Raw genomic sequence first — 16,996 nt, 5'->3', positions numbered from 1 at the left:
TTTTGATCCTGCTTGTGTTTGGGAAAACCAGATAGTTTTGACAAGCCAACTATTGAGAAAAGGGAGAGAACCAAGGGTATTTCAGACTCCCATCTTAATAGTAAGTTCTTCAAATTGGAAGGGTTTTGCAATATGAAGAGGTGGAGGAGGCATTTTTATACTGAGATGCTGTAATAGGGTTTGCTCATTAGAGTAAAATTGAACTTTGTAGCCTATAACAGTAGGCCAGGAGGTACTATAAGTTAAATACTTTACATGCCTGAAATTCTCTTTGTGAGAGAGAACTTTATAAGGTAGGCTCTGCTAATCACCTGCAACTTTCAAATGGGGAAACTGTAGTTCAGAGAGGGTAAATCGTTTTTCCTGTATCTCACAGCTAGTATGTTGAGGAGTTTGATGCCAGTTCTGACTTCCAGTTCTTTGTGACGTGATTTTTTTTTCTCAGCAATCTTTTAGAATCATCTTTTTTCCAAGTGTTCTGAAATTCCACAGTGACGTGCCTTGGCATATTGTTTTACGTTCTCTCTGGAAACCTCAGTTTGGGAAGTTGCTTCTCTATTTCTTCAGTAACTTCCTCTCTTCATTTACTTGGTGTGTGTGTGTGCTGACACCTGAGCTTCCTAGCATAAACCTCCATTTTCTTAAATTTTCTCTCCTATTTTCCTTCTCTTTCTGTACTCTGGAAGATTTCCTCAACCTTATTTCCAATCCGTCTCTTCAATCCTTTATTTTTGCTATAGTGTTTTTAAAATCCAAGAACTCTTTCCTATTATCTGAACTTTTTAGACAAGTTTTCCATTCTTAGATGTGATGACTTGGTTCTCCGAAGATGTTACAGATTTTTTAAAAAGAATTCTTGTGCTGCCCACGTTAATTATCTGTTTGGACAGAGTTCCTTTTTTGTTGTTGTTTATTTTGTTTTTTTGGTTTTTCATGTCTTTCAAATATCTGTTTCTTGGTTGGCCTCTCATATTTAAGAGTGAGGTACTACAAAGCTGTGTAGAAGTTTGTGTGCATAAGTGATCTCTGTCTTTGGACTCTTTCTGTTGTGATTTTCATCCCGATGTGTGTGGTAGGTCTGGCCAGGATCCAAGTGTGGGAAGAGAGCTGGGAAAATCTCACATTTCATTATATAGGCTTTACTTAAGCCTCCTGTTTTTGGAGGTACACGGCTTCTCCCTCACCCACAGCTGTGTGTGTTGTCCGAAGTCTTCAGGTTAATCCTCTTTATGGAATAAACTTTGTCTTCAGGGTGAGGGAAGATCTGGGAATCTTAACTAGTCCTTATACAGATGTTCAGCCAGTTTTCTGTTTTCAGTTATACCCCAGCTCAGGCTTTCAGAGCTACCACGTACTGAGCCTTTCTGGGATTTTGCTGCTCAAAAAGCCTTGCTTCTTATTGACTCACAACGAGTAGGCAGCTTTCTTTGCTCTGGAAAATTAGTTATTACTTGTCAATCTGCTTTTGTTTCACCAAATTTTGTTGACATCTCTGCTCTATTTTTGTCTCCTTTCCCATTCTCTTTGGCCTTTTGGTTTTATATATTTTAATTTTCTTTGTTAGAACTTTAGTTGGATTTTGGAAGGGAGCCAGCAGTAGAAAATAAAACTTTAAACAGAAGTTCCTAATCTACTTTCCATAACAAAGTCGTAGGGAGTTATGACTGGTTATGACCTCTGTTTGATACGGTCATATTTATATACATTTTTTATTGGAAAGCTGGGTTGAAAATAGATATTCAGTGACCAGCTTAACAAATCAGAAAGTAGGTCTAAAAAGAATGTAATAAAGCAATCCTCATTTTCTTCTATTTTATTAAATTTTCATAGTTTTATTCTTTGTGTGAATTTTAAATGTGTGAATGTGTGAATTTATATATACTTTTTTTCTTTAATGATATTGTGGTTGGAATGTTTGAGTAGAGCTAAGTTGGAGTTGGTATGGATGAGACTGGAGAAAAAGTATGGATCTAAATCTTTTTAATCTTTTCTTAAGACTTTAAACAACAGTAAATATCCAATCTAACATTCACTTCTTCTTATAGATATTTTTACCCTCTTAGATTTACTATATTATAACCCAAATTTGAGCTGATGCTCATTTTTCTCATTTCATGTCTCATTTCATATAAAGATTACTGATTTCTAATTAGAGATCTGAAAGCCTTTGGAAAGTAGAAGTTCAAATGTTGCAACTTAAAAAATCCTGTTCTGGTTTTATTGACTAATCTCTTACTTGAATTTAAGTTGAAAGTATCTCGTAGTCTAAATAGAGCACAGAATGTAAGGATCTTAACAGTAGGTTACGTGATAGACAATCAACCAGGTGTTACCTCTGAGGACCTGAGATTGTTTTCATCAAACTAGGTAAGGAGGCATTTAGGTTTCGTAGTAGAAGAGAATATTTAGAAAACTTAAGTAGTGTTAAGATATTGAAATAGTATTTAGTTCAAATAGGATTTCAAAGTTAGTGCCTTCTCATTGTCTTGCCAACTTTTAAACAGATTGCACATTTGATTTTAACTAATTTTTTTCTTTTAAGCCTTTTTTTCTGACACATTTTTAGACATCTTTGGATAATCTGTTTTCTTTCTTTTTAAAATTAGGCTGCCGTTTGTCGATGTAGTCAACCACTGTCAGGATTCAGTGCCAGGTGCCTGGAGGATGAACATTTGCTTCAAGCCATTAGTAAAGCCAATCCAGTCAATCGCTATATGTATGTCATGGACACCAGGCCCAAAGTATGTGTCTTGAATACAGCACAGTCTGTTAGTTTACTTATCTTTGTTACTTTAATTAATGGCAGTGGATCAATTTGTCCATAGTTAAAATATCTGAATCCTAGTTTTATTTATTTTTTTTTTAAAGATTTTATTTTTCACTTTTCTCCCAAAAGCCCCCTGGTACATAGTTGTATAGTTTTAGTTGTGGGACCTTCTAGTTGTGGCATGTGGGATGCCACCTCATCATGGCCTGATGAGCAGTGCCATGTCTGCGCCCACGATCCGACCTGGTGAAACCCTGGGCCACCGAATTGGAGCGTGTGAACTTAACCACTTGGCCACAGGGCCGGCCTCTGAATCCTAGTTTTAAATTAACCGAGACTAATGATACTAAGAAATAAATTTTTAAAGGATGCAACTTGAAGACCAGTTTCCCAGTAACCCAGATGGTGATTTCTTATGTTGTCTGATAGATATATAAATTTAGGAAAGCTGAATTTTATATTGGGAACTCTTGATGGTGTATAAGTCTTATGGTATTATGAAGAAATACTAAATATTGTGTATGTTGTGAAAAATTAGAAATTCTTATGACTTTTTTTGGCAGAATTTTTAATTGGCAAAACACTTTGTGTTAAAATAATGGAACTTTTAATTTGAAATATTCAAGTAAATAAGGAAACTAGATAGTGAGTTAACTTAGGAGACATTCAACCTAGAGAGTTATAAATAGTGAACAGCAAATAGTTGTTCTGTTAGGCATCTATAATGTTAGGTTAAATTTTTATCATTGGGAAAATGTCAGAATCCCTTTTTCTTTTAATAAACACAGTTAAATAATCAATTCATATAGGCTCCTGAAACTAAAGTAATTAAAATTCTCAATGGTAATAGCTAACATTACTTTTAATTTTTATTATAGCATCGCATGCAGAGCTGGTGGGCTACACAAAAGGACATTGGCAGAATTATAGTGAGAATTTCTTCAAAAATCTGGAATGATGAGAAAATAAGAGAAAGCCATGAGCAAAAGCGAGTGAGCGATATAGAACGCAATTTTAGGCAGCTTTTTTGAAAGGCATGGTAGCTGTTTTAGAAGTGATTCTCATCATTATACAATCTCACAGAAGATAAGAGTAATTTGAGTAAATTAAAAGTATTAAAAATTAGAAATTGATAATTTGATAGTCTTTTGTTTTACGAAAAAGAAAAGGCTTTCTTAGAAGTCAAGAGTGTTGGTATTATCTCTTGTAAGAAAAATGTTATTTTACTTTCTTGTAAAGTCTGGGTGAATTAATAGGTTAGAACTCTTTTGGGGTAATATTGGATGTAAAAGGTCATTGTAATACAAGACTTTCTGAATATAAGTCTAAGGGTGATTTGTATCTAGGGACCTAATGTCTCTTATTTGTATAATTGACTTCTGTACAAAAATGTATCTTTCTTTGATTGTTTTACTAGTTAAACTCAAGTGGTAATAATGTGGTAGCATGTTTAATATCTAACTCTTACCTTAGTCATCATAGGTGTTGAATAATCAGTGAGTCAGTAGATGCAATTTAACTGTACTTGTTACCAACCTGGGCCCCAGTCCACTGAATGGAAAGCTACTTTTTCTTTCAGCTTAGGTTCTATTTCATCCACGTTTGTGAGAATATTTAGTAAGTTCTAATAATGTGCTATGTGAAATCCTAGTCTGAAAGAATTAAACACGTCAAATCCTCAGAGAACCTCTGATAGCATTTGATCTAATAATCGAAGACCATGGGCCTACAGGCAGTCTGTTTTCTCCTAGAGATCAGTTTATTTTTGGTCCAATTCTTGGAGGTATATCAGGCTATCAGATTGTGTTTTGTGTTATACACTGTATGGGCCTCAGGTAATCTCTAATATGGAGGATCTCAAATAATCTGATGCATATTTTAGATCTGATTTTCAGGGTCTTTTGGCCTTCTGAATGATCAAGTGCTCCAGGCTTGTTCTGAAGTGAATCTCATAGGTTCATTCTGCAAAGAAAAACACCCCAGCTCTGCTCATCTCTGAATCATTTAGGATTTAGATAGGAGACATTTCTTTCTTTTCTTACATTTTGAAATATTACAGTCATATGGAAAACTGACTAAAGACATAAATGAATTAGTTTCCTGATTATTTTTGGGTAACTTCTTGTCTGACCTTTCCATTCTATAGCCATCGTGTTGTTACTTTATGGTATCCTTCTTTACTATTAATAACATGTGGCACTTTTATTTATTAAAAAATGGTAGCATATTCAGTTATGGTTTATTTAGTATTTTCATGGTGTTTTGGTAAACTAAGTTAAAAGATAAATTTGTCTCTAAAATTTCTAAAATTTAAAATTTTAGCTGAATGCAATGGCCAACAGAGCAGCTGGAAAAGGTTATGAAAATGAAGATAACTATTCTAATATTAGATTTCAGTTTGTTGGAATTGAGAATATTCATGTCATGCGCTCCAGCCTTCAGAAATTATTGGAAGGTATGAATAATGCTTATCTTGTAGGCAGCTTTGTCCAATAGAAATATAATGCTAGTCACATTGTAAAATTTAAAGTTATATAATTTAAAATTTTCTAGTAGTCACATTCAAAAAAGTAAAAAGCAGTTGAAATTGATTTGAATAATATATTTACTTAATCTATTAAAAATATTATGTTAACATATAATCAATATGAAAAATGAATAGTGAGATATTTTACTCTTTTTGCCGTTAAGTCTTAGAAATTGACTAGTGTATATTGTACACTTACAACGCATCAGTTTGGCCTACCCACATTTCAGGTGTTAAACAGCCATATTTGGGTAGTGGCTACTGTATTAGACAGTACAATTCTAATGGTTTTACAAAAAATTCCTATTTTTAGATAGATATTCTTGATTAATCAGTATAGTGAAGATTAATTTATGATAATATTATATTTAAATATTAAAATGTCTTTTCAGCCATGGTGTGGAATTTAAAAATTTTAAAGATTTTTTTTATTTTTTTTACTTTTTCTCCCCAAACCCCCCCTGTACATAGTTGTGTGTTTTTAGTTGTGGGTCCTTCTAGTTGTGGCATGTGGGATGCCACCTCAGCATTGCTTGATGAATGGTGCCATGCCCACACCCAGGATCCGAACTGATGAAACCCTGGGCTGCCAAAGCGGAGGGCGAGAACTTAACCACTCAGCCATGGGGTTAGCCCCTAAAAATTTTAAATATCAGACTATTTTTAATTAAACAGTTGTGCTGCAATTTTTTTTTTTCACTGAGGAAGATTTGCCCTGAGCTAACATCTGTGCCAGTCTTCCTCTGTTTTGTGTGTCACCACCACAGCATGGCTGCTGCCAAGTGGTGTAGGGCTTCGCCTGGGAACCAAACCCAGGCTGCCAAAGGGGAGTGTGTTGAACTTAACCACTAGGCCATGGGGCCAGCCCCATGTGCTGCAAATTTTTTAAAAAAGGAGATTGGAGCATTTTTTTTTCAGCACAAGGAATAACAGAAAAATGTACCAAAAAATCGATTATTGACTTTGTAATAGCATCTTTTCATTTATAAAGAAAGAGTCTTGCCTATTTATTTCGTCGTCTTCTTCCCCACTTCACTCACCTAGAGATATCTTCAATAGGAGAAGTGGAGACTCTAGTCCCATTCTAATGGAAATGTTTTTCTCCCCTTTTTTAGTCAATGGTACCAAAGGGCTTTCTGTCAATGATTTCTACTCTGGTTTGGAGAGCTCAGGATGGCTTCGCCATATCAAAGCTGTTATGGATGCTGCAATCTTCTTAACCAAAGTAATGCTTCATCGTTCATATTTGGTTTTGGGGTTTATAATGAATGGTTGGGAAGGATTGGATTTATTCTGCTAGGTGCTGGTATCTTTTCCAGTCACATAACTTTTATTATGTTTTACCTTTTTAATGAGGCTTACTTCAATTTGAGCTTTAAAAATATCATGAGCCCTTAATGTAAGGACTTAAAAAGAAATTCCCAAACACTTTGAAACAGCATTTTTTGTTGTTGTTGCTGAGGCAGATTCACCCTGAGCTAACATCTGTGCCAATCTTCCTCTATTTTGTATGTGAGATGCTGCCTCAGCGTGGCTGACAAGTGGTGTAGGTCCACACCTGGGATCTGAACCTGTGGACCTGGGCTGCCAAAGTGGAGTGAGCCGAACTTAACCACTACGAGTTTAACCATTACCATGGGGCCAGCCCCTGAAACAGCTTTTTTATCTTTGTTTTTTGTTTGCTTTGTGGTTTTATTGTGTTTTGTCTTGTTTTTGGAAATTATGCTGTGACAACATTGTCATTGCAGTCATAGCTCTTTTTTATAATGCAATACTTGTTAGTATGGTTTTGAGTGAGTAGAACTTACTGATTTACCTGAAACGCGTTTTGCTCGAATCTAAGTATGTGATCTTTCTTTTCAGGCAATAATGATTGAAAATGCAAGTGTGTTGGTACATTGTTCTGATGGCTGGGATAGGACTTCCCAAGTGTGTTCCCTTGGCTCGCTTTTATTGGATTCCTTCTATAGGACAATCAGAGGATTCATGGTAAGGATTTATTTGGCGAGACTGGTGGTTCTCAGATAGGAATGATTTTGTCCCCCCAGGAGAGATTTGGTAATGTTATAGGTGAGAGTTTTGATTGTTAAAGCTAAAGGAGGAAAGGCAACTGGCATCTAGCTGGTGGAGGCCGAGGACATGCTGCACATCCTGTAATGTGCAGGACAGCCCTTCCGGTGAAGAATTATCTGGTCCAGAATGTCAGCAGTGCTTGAGTTGGACTGATTTCCATCTGTGCCACCTCTTTGACAAAAAGTGTTATATTAAAATGTTTTCCTAAAATGTTACAAAAGAAATATTTAATATTTTCTTCCTCGTTTTTATCTAACAAATGTAAGTAATGTAGTAAAACAAGGCGTAAATAAGAGTACTTAAAATTGTATTCTAGAGTAAACCCTCTATTTAAAACTCCTTCATTTGTTAATTGTAATTATGTTAGGAAACGTATTTTATTTCTGAAGGTTAAATTTCTAGTTGAATTTTCTGCTTTGTGAAGCTAAAGCCCTGGCTCCTGTGTTTTTTTTTTGTTTGTTTATTTTTTAATGTATGATCAAATTAACTCATGTTTTCAAAATTTACGTTTTAACTCATGGCAGATAAAGTAAATGAAGGGATGGTAGAAAGTTTTCATTAGTTTAGAATCATTAAATACTGTGCCATCTTAACAAAGGAAGGTTCAACATCACTGGGTCCCTTTCTGCACCGTTATTTTGTGGCGCTAACATATCAAATCTGGGACAGGCCAAATGGAAGTGCCGCTAATAAAATAGTGTTCAGGCTCCTTGAGAGTGTAACATAAGGAATGTTTTCTTTGCCATGTTTGGCTTTGTTTGTTAGACATCCAAATGAAATCATGTGATAAATGACCAGGGAGAATGTGAGAGCTTCCCAGGCAAAAGGAACAGTGAGAGCAGAGCATGGCTCCTTTAGGTGACCACAGGTAATGTGTGATGGGTGGAATTCAGGGTGAGCATTAGAGCGGGGGCTTGGGAGCAGAGGGGTATAGCGGGGTGAGGTCCTGAGGAAGAGAAGACTGGAATTTGGACTTCACCCTCTTTGGGTAAGGAGAGCCATTAAAGGGCTTTAAACAGGAAACGGTAACTTGCTTAGATCTGCTTTTTAAAAAGGGGGTTTGGTATCTTGAAAGCAGAGGGGAGTAGGAATTGAGGCTAGGAGACCAGAGTAGAAAGTGTCATGGGAACTTGAGAGAAAAGAGAGCCAGACCTAAGGCAGTACCACACGAGTGGAGGAGGAGGTGATGAGTTCAACCTCTAGGGATGTTAAGGAAGTAGAGTCGTTAAGAATTGTTCACGCCTTACTGCAGAGTAGAAAAGAGTCCTCCTCTAGGATGATTTCCAGGCTGCAGGCTCAGTTGCCAGGGTGGATGGTGCTGTTTTCCTGCTCTTCACTGAGATCGGCTGAGGAATAAGTTGAGTAAGAAAGATATTGAATTAAGTTTGAGATGTGGGTGTGTAGAAGAAGGGCAGAGGTCCCACAATGAAGTCTGCGGCTTCTGCCTGAAGATCTCGTGCCTGAGGTTGCACAGGTGTAGAAGTAGTGAAGCTGGGATTTGAGCCCATGCAGTGTGACTCCAGAAACTGCGTCTTTACCCATCACGTTACATGGCCTTCTGGGGAGATTAAAAACAAAGCTAGGGAAGGTAAAAGTGGTAATTTTGATAGAGTGAAAAGAATGTACTTGGTGATTATTTAATGAAATTATACAGTATATTAAGTACTAAGAAGATATGTTTACATTAGATTGAAAAAAACTAGAAGCCTGGTATTTCAGTAGAGTTGTGACAGAAAACACAAAGACAGTCCATTCAAGAGGTTAGATGTCAACACTTAAATCTGAATATACTTTTCATTAGTCTCTTTATCATTCTTTTTTTTTAAAGTACTATATAAGTAATGTGCAAGTAAGCCAGAAGGTTTAAAAAACCCACTCAGTCTGACACCCACACTTAACCATTGTTCACTTTTTGGTTTACATTTTCCTAGGCTTTTTTCTATGCATATATCATCATCATACATACAAAAATATAAATGCAGTAGTGCTTTATAATGTACTTTTCATGTAAAATGTAATAAATACAACTGAAATAATTTGTCACAAGTGTACTGTATTTCTTTTTATGTATCATTTTCACTCTTCGTTAAGTCAACCTAGTCCAGGTTCTTGCTGTCTTTTGCCTATAATTAAAAAAAAATGTTTTTGTTTTGTTTGTGGCTGTAAATTAAAAGTGCAAATGCTGTTTAAGATAATAGGATTTAGGAGCCAGCCTGGTTGCATAGTGGTTAAGTTCACGCTTTCAGCTTCAGTGGCCTGGGGTTTTTGGGTTCGGATCCCGGGCATGAACCTACACACTACTTATCAAGCCATGCTGTGGTGGTGTCCCACATACAAAATAGGGGAAGATTGGCACAGATGTTAGCTTACTGACAGTCTTCCTCAAGCCAAAAAAAAGAGGAAGATTGGGAACGGATGTTGGCTCAGGGCCAATCTTCCTCACCCACAAAAAAGAGAGTGTAGGATTTAATCTATTCTAAACAAAGAAAATTGAAAGTAGTTATAAGATGGATTTCACTTTTTCTCCTTAAGGTTTTAATTGAAAAGGATTGGATCTCCTTTGGACATAAATTTTCAGAGAGGTGAGTCACCTTTATACATTTATATATTTTGTAAAATTAGTAAAACTAGTTTAGAATGCCAGAATGTTTCTGTTCTTCATGAACTTGCATGTCCAGTGGGAATGACGGTGCTATTGTTTTTCGTATGAAGAATGATTTAATTTTTTCTGTCATTTCTTTCAATTCTCATACCTTTGTTAATTCATGGCAATTTAGTACCTCCCTTTTTGTCTGGATCGTAGTAGTTAGAAGGTAACAGCTCCTTTAAAATTGTTGTTGAAAAACTCATAGGTAGAAATAGTTTCAATAAAAACATTATGGGTTTTTTTCCGCCAATGTGATAATGTTTTAGGATTTTTAAGTTTTTTGTATGTGTATTTAAATTTAACAATACCTGAACAATTGACTTCTTTCAGAGGCATTTTTAACAGCTTGTACTTTCCGGGGGGGGGGTTAGGTGTGGCCATTTGGATAGTGACCCAAAGGAAGTCTCGCCGGTGTTTACCCAGTTCTTGGAGTGTGTGTGGCATTTGACTGAACAGTTTCCACAAGCGTTTGAGTTCAATGAAGCATTTCTTCTTCAGATCCATGAACATATTTATTCATGTCAATTTGGAAACTTCCTTGGAAATTGTCAGAAGGAAAGAGAAGAACTCAAGTAAGATGATTTGATTAAAATGGGCTCTTATTTTCCTACTTAGCTGAGGTCTAATATAAATTATAATTGAACTTAAGTATCTTGACAGTATGAAATAGAACTGAATTTTATTGTAAAAATTTTATTGTATATATCTGACTATCCCTTACACCCTCAGGTCAATAGTAAAAATACATTTTTAAAATTTGTTTTGAAGTGTAGCATACATACAGAAAAGTACATATAGCATAGGTGTGACGCTCAGTAAGTCTTAAACTCATCCGTCTATGTAGCCAGCACCCAGAACAAGAAACGTTACCAACAGCCTGGAAACCCTCCTCATGCTCTTTTCTAGTCTGAATATATATTTGGAAGGGAAACATTTTTACACTCTTTTATTTCCTGGAAAGTATTGGTCACTACGTTTTCAAGTGTGGTAAAAGATTGAAAAACTGTTGGTTTTAAGGTAAGATGAAGCCTTGTAGCTGTTCTCAGATTTCTAAACAGACAGTTTTTTGGGGAAAATAAATCTACGTATGTTGGTTGCAGTGTGTCTGTTCCTGAATTGGATCTCACACCTGTTCTTCCCTAACTCTTTGGGAGTAGGGTCTTCTGGCTAAATTTTGAAGCAAGGGAGATGAGGGGTAAGCCTGTGAGAGGTCCATATATATATTTTTTTTTTAGGTTGGGCTTCTGAGTTTGGATTTCTTACAGTAGTCAACAAAGAGCACTTCCAGATTCTTGAAAATCCAAGTGACTATTAGAGAACCTAAATCTAGTACTAGTTTGAAGACAGCCACATACTGTCACTCCCAGCAGAGTTGAAGGCAGAACTGAGAGCACATGGAAAATTCTAAAGATATGTAAAGGGAATAACAAGTGAAATAGAGTATGAGGGAGATGAACAAATCAAAGGACATTGAGACTTTAGCTCTGTGCTATAGTAATTCACAACAGTTTACCACAGTTTAGAGCAGGTGATTCCTGGGGTCGCGGGCTAATTTAGGAAAACCTGTTCTTCTCAATTGGTGCCAAATATCCTTATAAATAGGAAGATGGTAATAAAAGCACGTATTTCCTGGTAGTCTTTCTCTAAGAACATACCTATGGGTCATCTTAGGGGTCACCAAACAATGAGCAGATTCTCCGCTTTTCCTTATCTATTTTATGTTTATTTGGTAAATCTACTATCTGAAACTCTTCTACCCTTTACCCACCTACTTACTCTTAGATTTACAATGCAGTTAGCATTTATTTACTCTTGAATAATGTCCTGATTTTTCCTAATTCCCTTTTTTGTGCCCACTCACACTTAAATTTGTTCCTGCCCGGTGATACATGCCACTACAACCCAGATATGGGGCTAAGAGAATCTGGTCAAACAGAGAGATCCATTATTTTATTCCGTATACGTGTGTGTGGTGATTTGAAATAGGTGTAACAGAGACCGAATTTATGAAATTGTGTGAATCAAGAGAGGAATCTCTTAAAGTGTATGGTTGTGAGAGAACTGGATACCTGTGTTGTGTTCAAGAGCATTATTTTATTTATTACATGATTGTAAGTGAAAAAGGAGAAAAGGGAGAATACAGAATTCAGAGACAAGGTGAAGTTAGGCTGTGAGTAGAAGGAAAAACTAAAACTTAAATCTACTTGAGAAGCAATTGCCTAGTTTATAAAAATGAGTAGTAGCATCTATGGGCAAGATCTTTTTGTTTTTCTCATCTCATTAAGGTTAAAGGAGAAGACTTACTCCCTGTGGCCGTTTCTTTTGGATGACCAAAAGAAGTACTTAAATCCTCTGTACAGTCCCAAATCTCAGGCAGTTGCGGTTTTGGAGCCAAATACAGTCTCTTTCAATTTTAAGTAAGTTGACGTTATTGAAGTATTTATACTCTGTTTTACTCAGACACAATTTGTTGACAGTTTTGTGTTTTTTTTTGTCATAAAGGTTTTGGAGAAACATGTACCACCAATTTGATCGAACATTGCATCCTAGGCAGTCTGTGTTTAGTATAATTATGAATATGAATGAGCAGAATAAACAGTTAGAGAATGATATTAAAGACTTAGAATCTGTAAGTATTCTGAAGTATCTCATATAATATATTTGGAATATTAAATTAGTTTATTTCCTTGTGTTGTTGGTGTAAATTGGTATATATAGAAACCTCGCAAGCACACATGGTTGCTTCAAAATCAGATCTCTACTTTGACTAGGTTAGTTTGAATCACTTTCCCTGAATTGTAAAATATTTTGAAATATTTGACGTATATAGAAAAGTAGAGATATAAGCATAATAAATATTGGGGTATCCACCACCCAGCTTGTGAGATTTTAACATTTATCATATTTGCTTTAGATCTTTCATATTTTGAGAAATGAAACGTTGTAGAAATGTTTGAAGACCCTGTGTACTCCACGTCAGTGGCCCCACCTGCTTTCACTCTGCTGAGTTTGGTGTTGATCATCCCTGTGCATATTTTTATACTTCTGTGTATGTTTGTACCTGTGGACAATTTGTAATGTTTTGTATGATTTAAAATATTATTTTTCTTATATATTGAAAAAATGCAAAAGGATATAGTTTTTCTGTGACGTATATAGGGCAAAACCACATGAATGCCCATGTGCCCTTCACTCAGGTTAAGAAACTGCATGTTTTAAAACTACTGTATAAAGGTCGTCATACTGTCACTTCATTTCGCTCGCCATTGTTTTCACGTTTATCCATGTTGACACATGTAGCTTTAATTCATCTGCTTTATTAATAACTACTGTATAATATTCTCTTGCATGAAAACATCACAGTCTATTCAGCTGCTGCTGAACATTAAAATTGTTTTCAGTTTTAGGTTTCTGTGATAACAAGTGAAGTTAAATGAATTTTCATATGTTTACTGACCATTTGGTTTTTCATTTTCTGTGAATGGGCTATTCAAACCTCTGCTTGCTTTTCTTTTGGCCTATTTGCCTTTTTCTTATTGATTTGTAAGAGTTCTTTATATACCAGATGCTAATTCTTTGTTAGTTATATACATATCACAGATGACTTTGTCCAGCCTATTTTTGTCTTTTTCCATTTTATTTCTGGTATGTTTTATATAGATGTTTTGAGTTTTAATGTAGTCAAATTGATCAATCTTTATGTTTTACGCCTTTTTGTGTATCTTGTTTAAGAAATCCCTCTCCACCCTAAGACTTTCCTATAATCTTTACTTTGCCATCATAGGTAAACCAAAAAAGGATCAGTAGGTGCACATTTTAAAAATTCTAGACAGTTGTTATAACTCAGTAAGACTATCTTGTCTGCCTCTCAGGCAGGAGTGTTCCTTAGTCATCTCTCAGATAAGGAAGTAATGACTGCTTGAGTAAACTGTAGGAGGATGTGTTAAAAGAGAGGCAAGTCCAAGATATAGGTGATACAAGAAGATTGTTTGGAGATCGGTCCAAGGATTTGGAGACCATGCTACTCTGCCAAAAAAGTACTTTTAAAATCTTCTGTTCGTTTAAAATAAAAATCTGCTGTGTTCTAAAGCCTGTTGTGTTTACCTAACAACTACAGGAAAACCATGTAAGAAAGCTCTTTAGTCAGTAAAACCTTTAGCTAAATAAGTGTGTGTTTGTCATATTATACAGTTGTGATTTCAGGGTGAATGTCTTGTATACATTTCTTTCATTATAAAATATTTACTTTTTATAGTATGTCCTTTTTAAATATGAAGGCCTAGATTCCTCTGCAGTCAAGTATAATAGCCATTTTCCATTGCAAATGTAAATAATTAGGATTTCAGCTGCACTAGATTGTATTTATTTTTTGAGATTTAAGTTTGTATTGTACATGAAGAGAACATTTTCAAACGCATGTTTTCTTCTTCCATCTAACATAGATTGAACATCATGTAGTATGTGCAATTAGTAATTTTTTCAAATTTTCATTTGTTTTAGAAAATTAAACAACATAAAAATAAGCAAACAGATGGAGTTCTCACCAAGGAATTATTACATTCAGTTCGTCCTGAATCGCCTACCCTCAAAACTTCCTTGTGTTTTAAGGAGCAAACTCTGCTACCTGTGAATGATGCTCTTCGAACTATAGAGGGCAGCAACCCAGCAGATAATCGGTACAGTGAATATGCTGAAGAGTTTTCCAAATCGGAACCCGCTGTGGTCAGCTTAGAGTATGGCGTGGCAAGAATGACTTGTTAGACTCATAGGGTATTTTCTGGACTGACTGTAGTGCAACAAATGGATTGTTGTGAGGATGATCTGTGCGCGTGACCAAAGGGAATTTGTTTAAAAATAATCTTAGAGTTTAACAGTAGGCTGATAGTTGAAGGATAATAACTGCTCTTGTGAGAGAAATAAGTCAGTTTAATTGCATTTCTAACAAAGAATGACTTCCAGTTCTTTAAGAAATGAGTGGTATTGGCAAATTAATTCAAAACGCAATTTGTACTGTATACAAGTGAATTGACATTTCTGTATGATTTGTTAATTACAGCCAAACATGAATAGCCTTCTTTAAGTTTAATTGCCAGAAAACGAAACTTGACAAAGTGGTCCCTTACTTAACAGTTAACATGGCATGTACTTTTGAATATGTAACTATGTAACTAGGAATATTTACATATTTTGCCTATTAGTGATATTTAATATTGAAGTGCCATGAAAAATATTTCTAAGAAAGCCTTAAAATCTCAGTTTATTCTTTACTCTTAAGTCTTATAGCCTAGAGTGAGGTTTTTTGTTGTTTTTCTTTTGGTTAGCCTTGTTTTGTAAGAAATTGCGATCTCATTACTGTGGGAGTTGCATGCTACAATACTTCTGTATAAACAGTTGTAGAAATATACTGTTAAGTTCATGTTTAGCTGGTCCCACTTCCATATTCAAAATTATTGAAACTGAAGGTTTTATTCAGATTACAATTTGTTGAGTGCTACATTTGATGACTTATTATTTACAACTTTGACAGATTATTGATTTCTTAAATATGTACGAGCACATTTGACTGTCTTTTATGTATAAATTACTGCGTTCTATTGGTTCTTGTTTTGTGGTGGGTTTCACTCCTTTGATAACTATGTGAGTTTAAAAAGCTAAAACTCTAAAACTCTTCTTAGAAACAACGAATAGTACATATCTGTATATTTTTAAACTGTTTTATCTCTCAGTGAGTTGCTCTTCCTGGAATAAACTTTCAGTTTACCCCGAAATTTGGGGGCCAAAAAAAGGAAGTACAAATAGTTTAGGGTTTGCTTGGTCGCATGAATTTTAAAGCAGTCGTTTCTGTGTGGAACATTTTTTCCTTCTCTGTTAACATAGAAAAAAAAGGAAACTTAAGGATAACCTAGTACAAAGTTAATGTTTAATGGAAACAACTTAAATGCTAGGAAAAGTTTCATTTTGCCATATTATGTTACCTGTTTATTCTGCGTACTGGTACATATCTTTCACACTCACACAGAATCACTTGCAATTGGCAGTATCACCCAGCTGGTTTTAAAACTGAAAATTTAAGTAACATGGGTGGCATGAGGTATGATTCAGGGTACTAGGAAGTCCACATAGGATCCTTCATGCTTCTCTTTATTATACCCACAACTATCATATTAGTTTTGAACATAAATACCTTTTTCAAGTGGAACAAAAGCCTTATTGTATGAGAGCTTATCTAATCCTGTTTATTTTTCCACTGCTTTTCTGTAATGCATATTGTGTAATAAGAAAAATACTCTTTTTAAAATAGTAACAAATGCACTATAAAATACAGTTTGTGATTTAGCCAAGCCTGTCTCCATATTTAAGCACTGGGACGGGAATCTTAATATTTGTGACCACAAAGGGAGGCTTTTGTGCCTTGTTACTTGGTTTGAGTTATTGATTGTGGTTTTAGAATCTTCCATGGCAGACTTCTTATATTCAACTCTTTGGTTTATTTTCTTAATCTTCAACTTGAGGCATATATATGTGTGTTTATGTGCTCACATATGGCCTGAGAAATCAGTTAATATCCTGAGTGACCTACAGGGTATTTGTTGGCAAAAAGCAGATTGTGTATATGTCTTATAAAATTGAATTTACGTTCAATGTGTTTGAGAATGTATAGCATGTAAATTATTACATATATTATTTAAAAGTAATTAAATGTTCATGTTTTACTTTGAATGTTTTTCATTTGGTAAAAACAAATGGGATCAAGTTGTGGTTGTTTTTTTTCCTCTCACCTAAGCAAATGGACCTGCATATTAGACTAATCATAACAGTATAAGGCTTGAGCAGTTCATTTTCCAAAAGGTGGATGTTCATAAATAACTGTTATATGCGAAAATAATTTCTAAAACATTTAGAATGGGCATAGTGGGCTAAAAGGTTCAGCAGATATAGTTGATAATGTCATTAAATTTTCCTTTTGCTGCTGTCACTTCCT

General features: G+C 35.2%; 1 protein-coding gene across 3 annotated transcripts in view; it reads left to right on the top strand.

The window, feature by feature from the left end:
- Positions 1 to 16,767, top strand: part of MTMR6 (myotubularin related protein 6) — a 35,039-nt gene extending 18,272 nt beyond the window's left edge. Inside the window, exons 6-15 of one of the 3 annotated variants that reach the window (XM_044777417.2) lie at positions 2,607 to 2,741; positions 3,646 to 3,759; positions 5,090 to 5,222; positions 6,410 to 6,519; positions 7,158 to 7,283; positions 9,900 to 9,949; positions 10,386 to 10,586; positions 12,300 to 12,431; positions 12,517 to 12,643; positions 14,515 to 16,767. In XM_044777417.2, coding sequence (XP_044633352.2) covers positions 2,607 to 2,741; positions 3,646 to 3,759; positions 5,090 to 5,222; positions 6,410 to 6,519; positions 7,158 to 7,283; positions 9,900 to 9,949; positions 10,386 to 10,586; positions 12,300 to 12,431; positions 12,517 to 12,643; positions 14,515 to 14,775 — 1,389 coding nt within the window. In that variant the 3' untranslated portion in view covers positions 14,776 to 16,767. The remainder of the gene's footprint in view (positions 1 to 2,606; positions 2,742 to 3,645; positions 3,760 to 5,089; positions 5,223 to 6,409; positions 6,520 to 7,157; positions 7,284 to 9,899; positions 9,950 to 10,385; positions 10,587 to 12,299; positions 12,432 to 12,516; positions 12,644 to 14,514) is intronic. The other 2 variants (XM_014843213.3, XM_070520413.1) reach the window with 2 other exon arrangements.
- Positions 16,768 to 16,996: the final 229 nt, after the last annotated feature.

This window comes from Equus asinus, chromosome 11 (genome assembly GCF_041296235.1).
Source record: "Equus asinus isolate D_3611 breed Donkey chromosome 11, EquAss-T2T_v2, whole genome shotgun sequence".
Lineage (NCBI taxonomy): Eukaryota > Metazoa > Chordata > Mammalia > Perissodactyla > Equidae > Equus > Equus asinus.
This window is presented reverse-complemented; position numbering and strand designations above follow the sequence as displayed.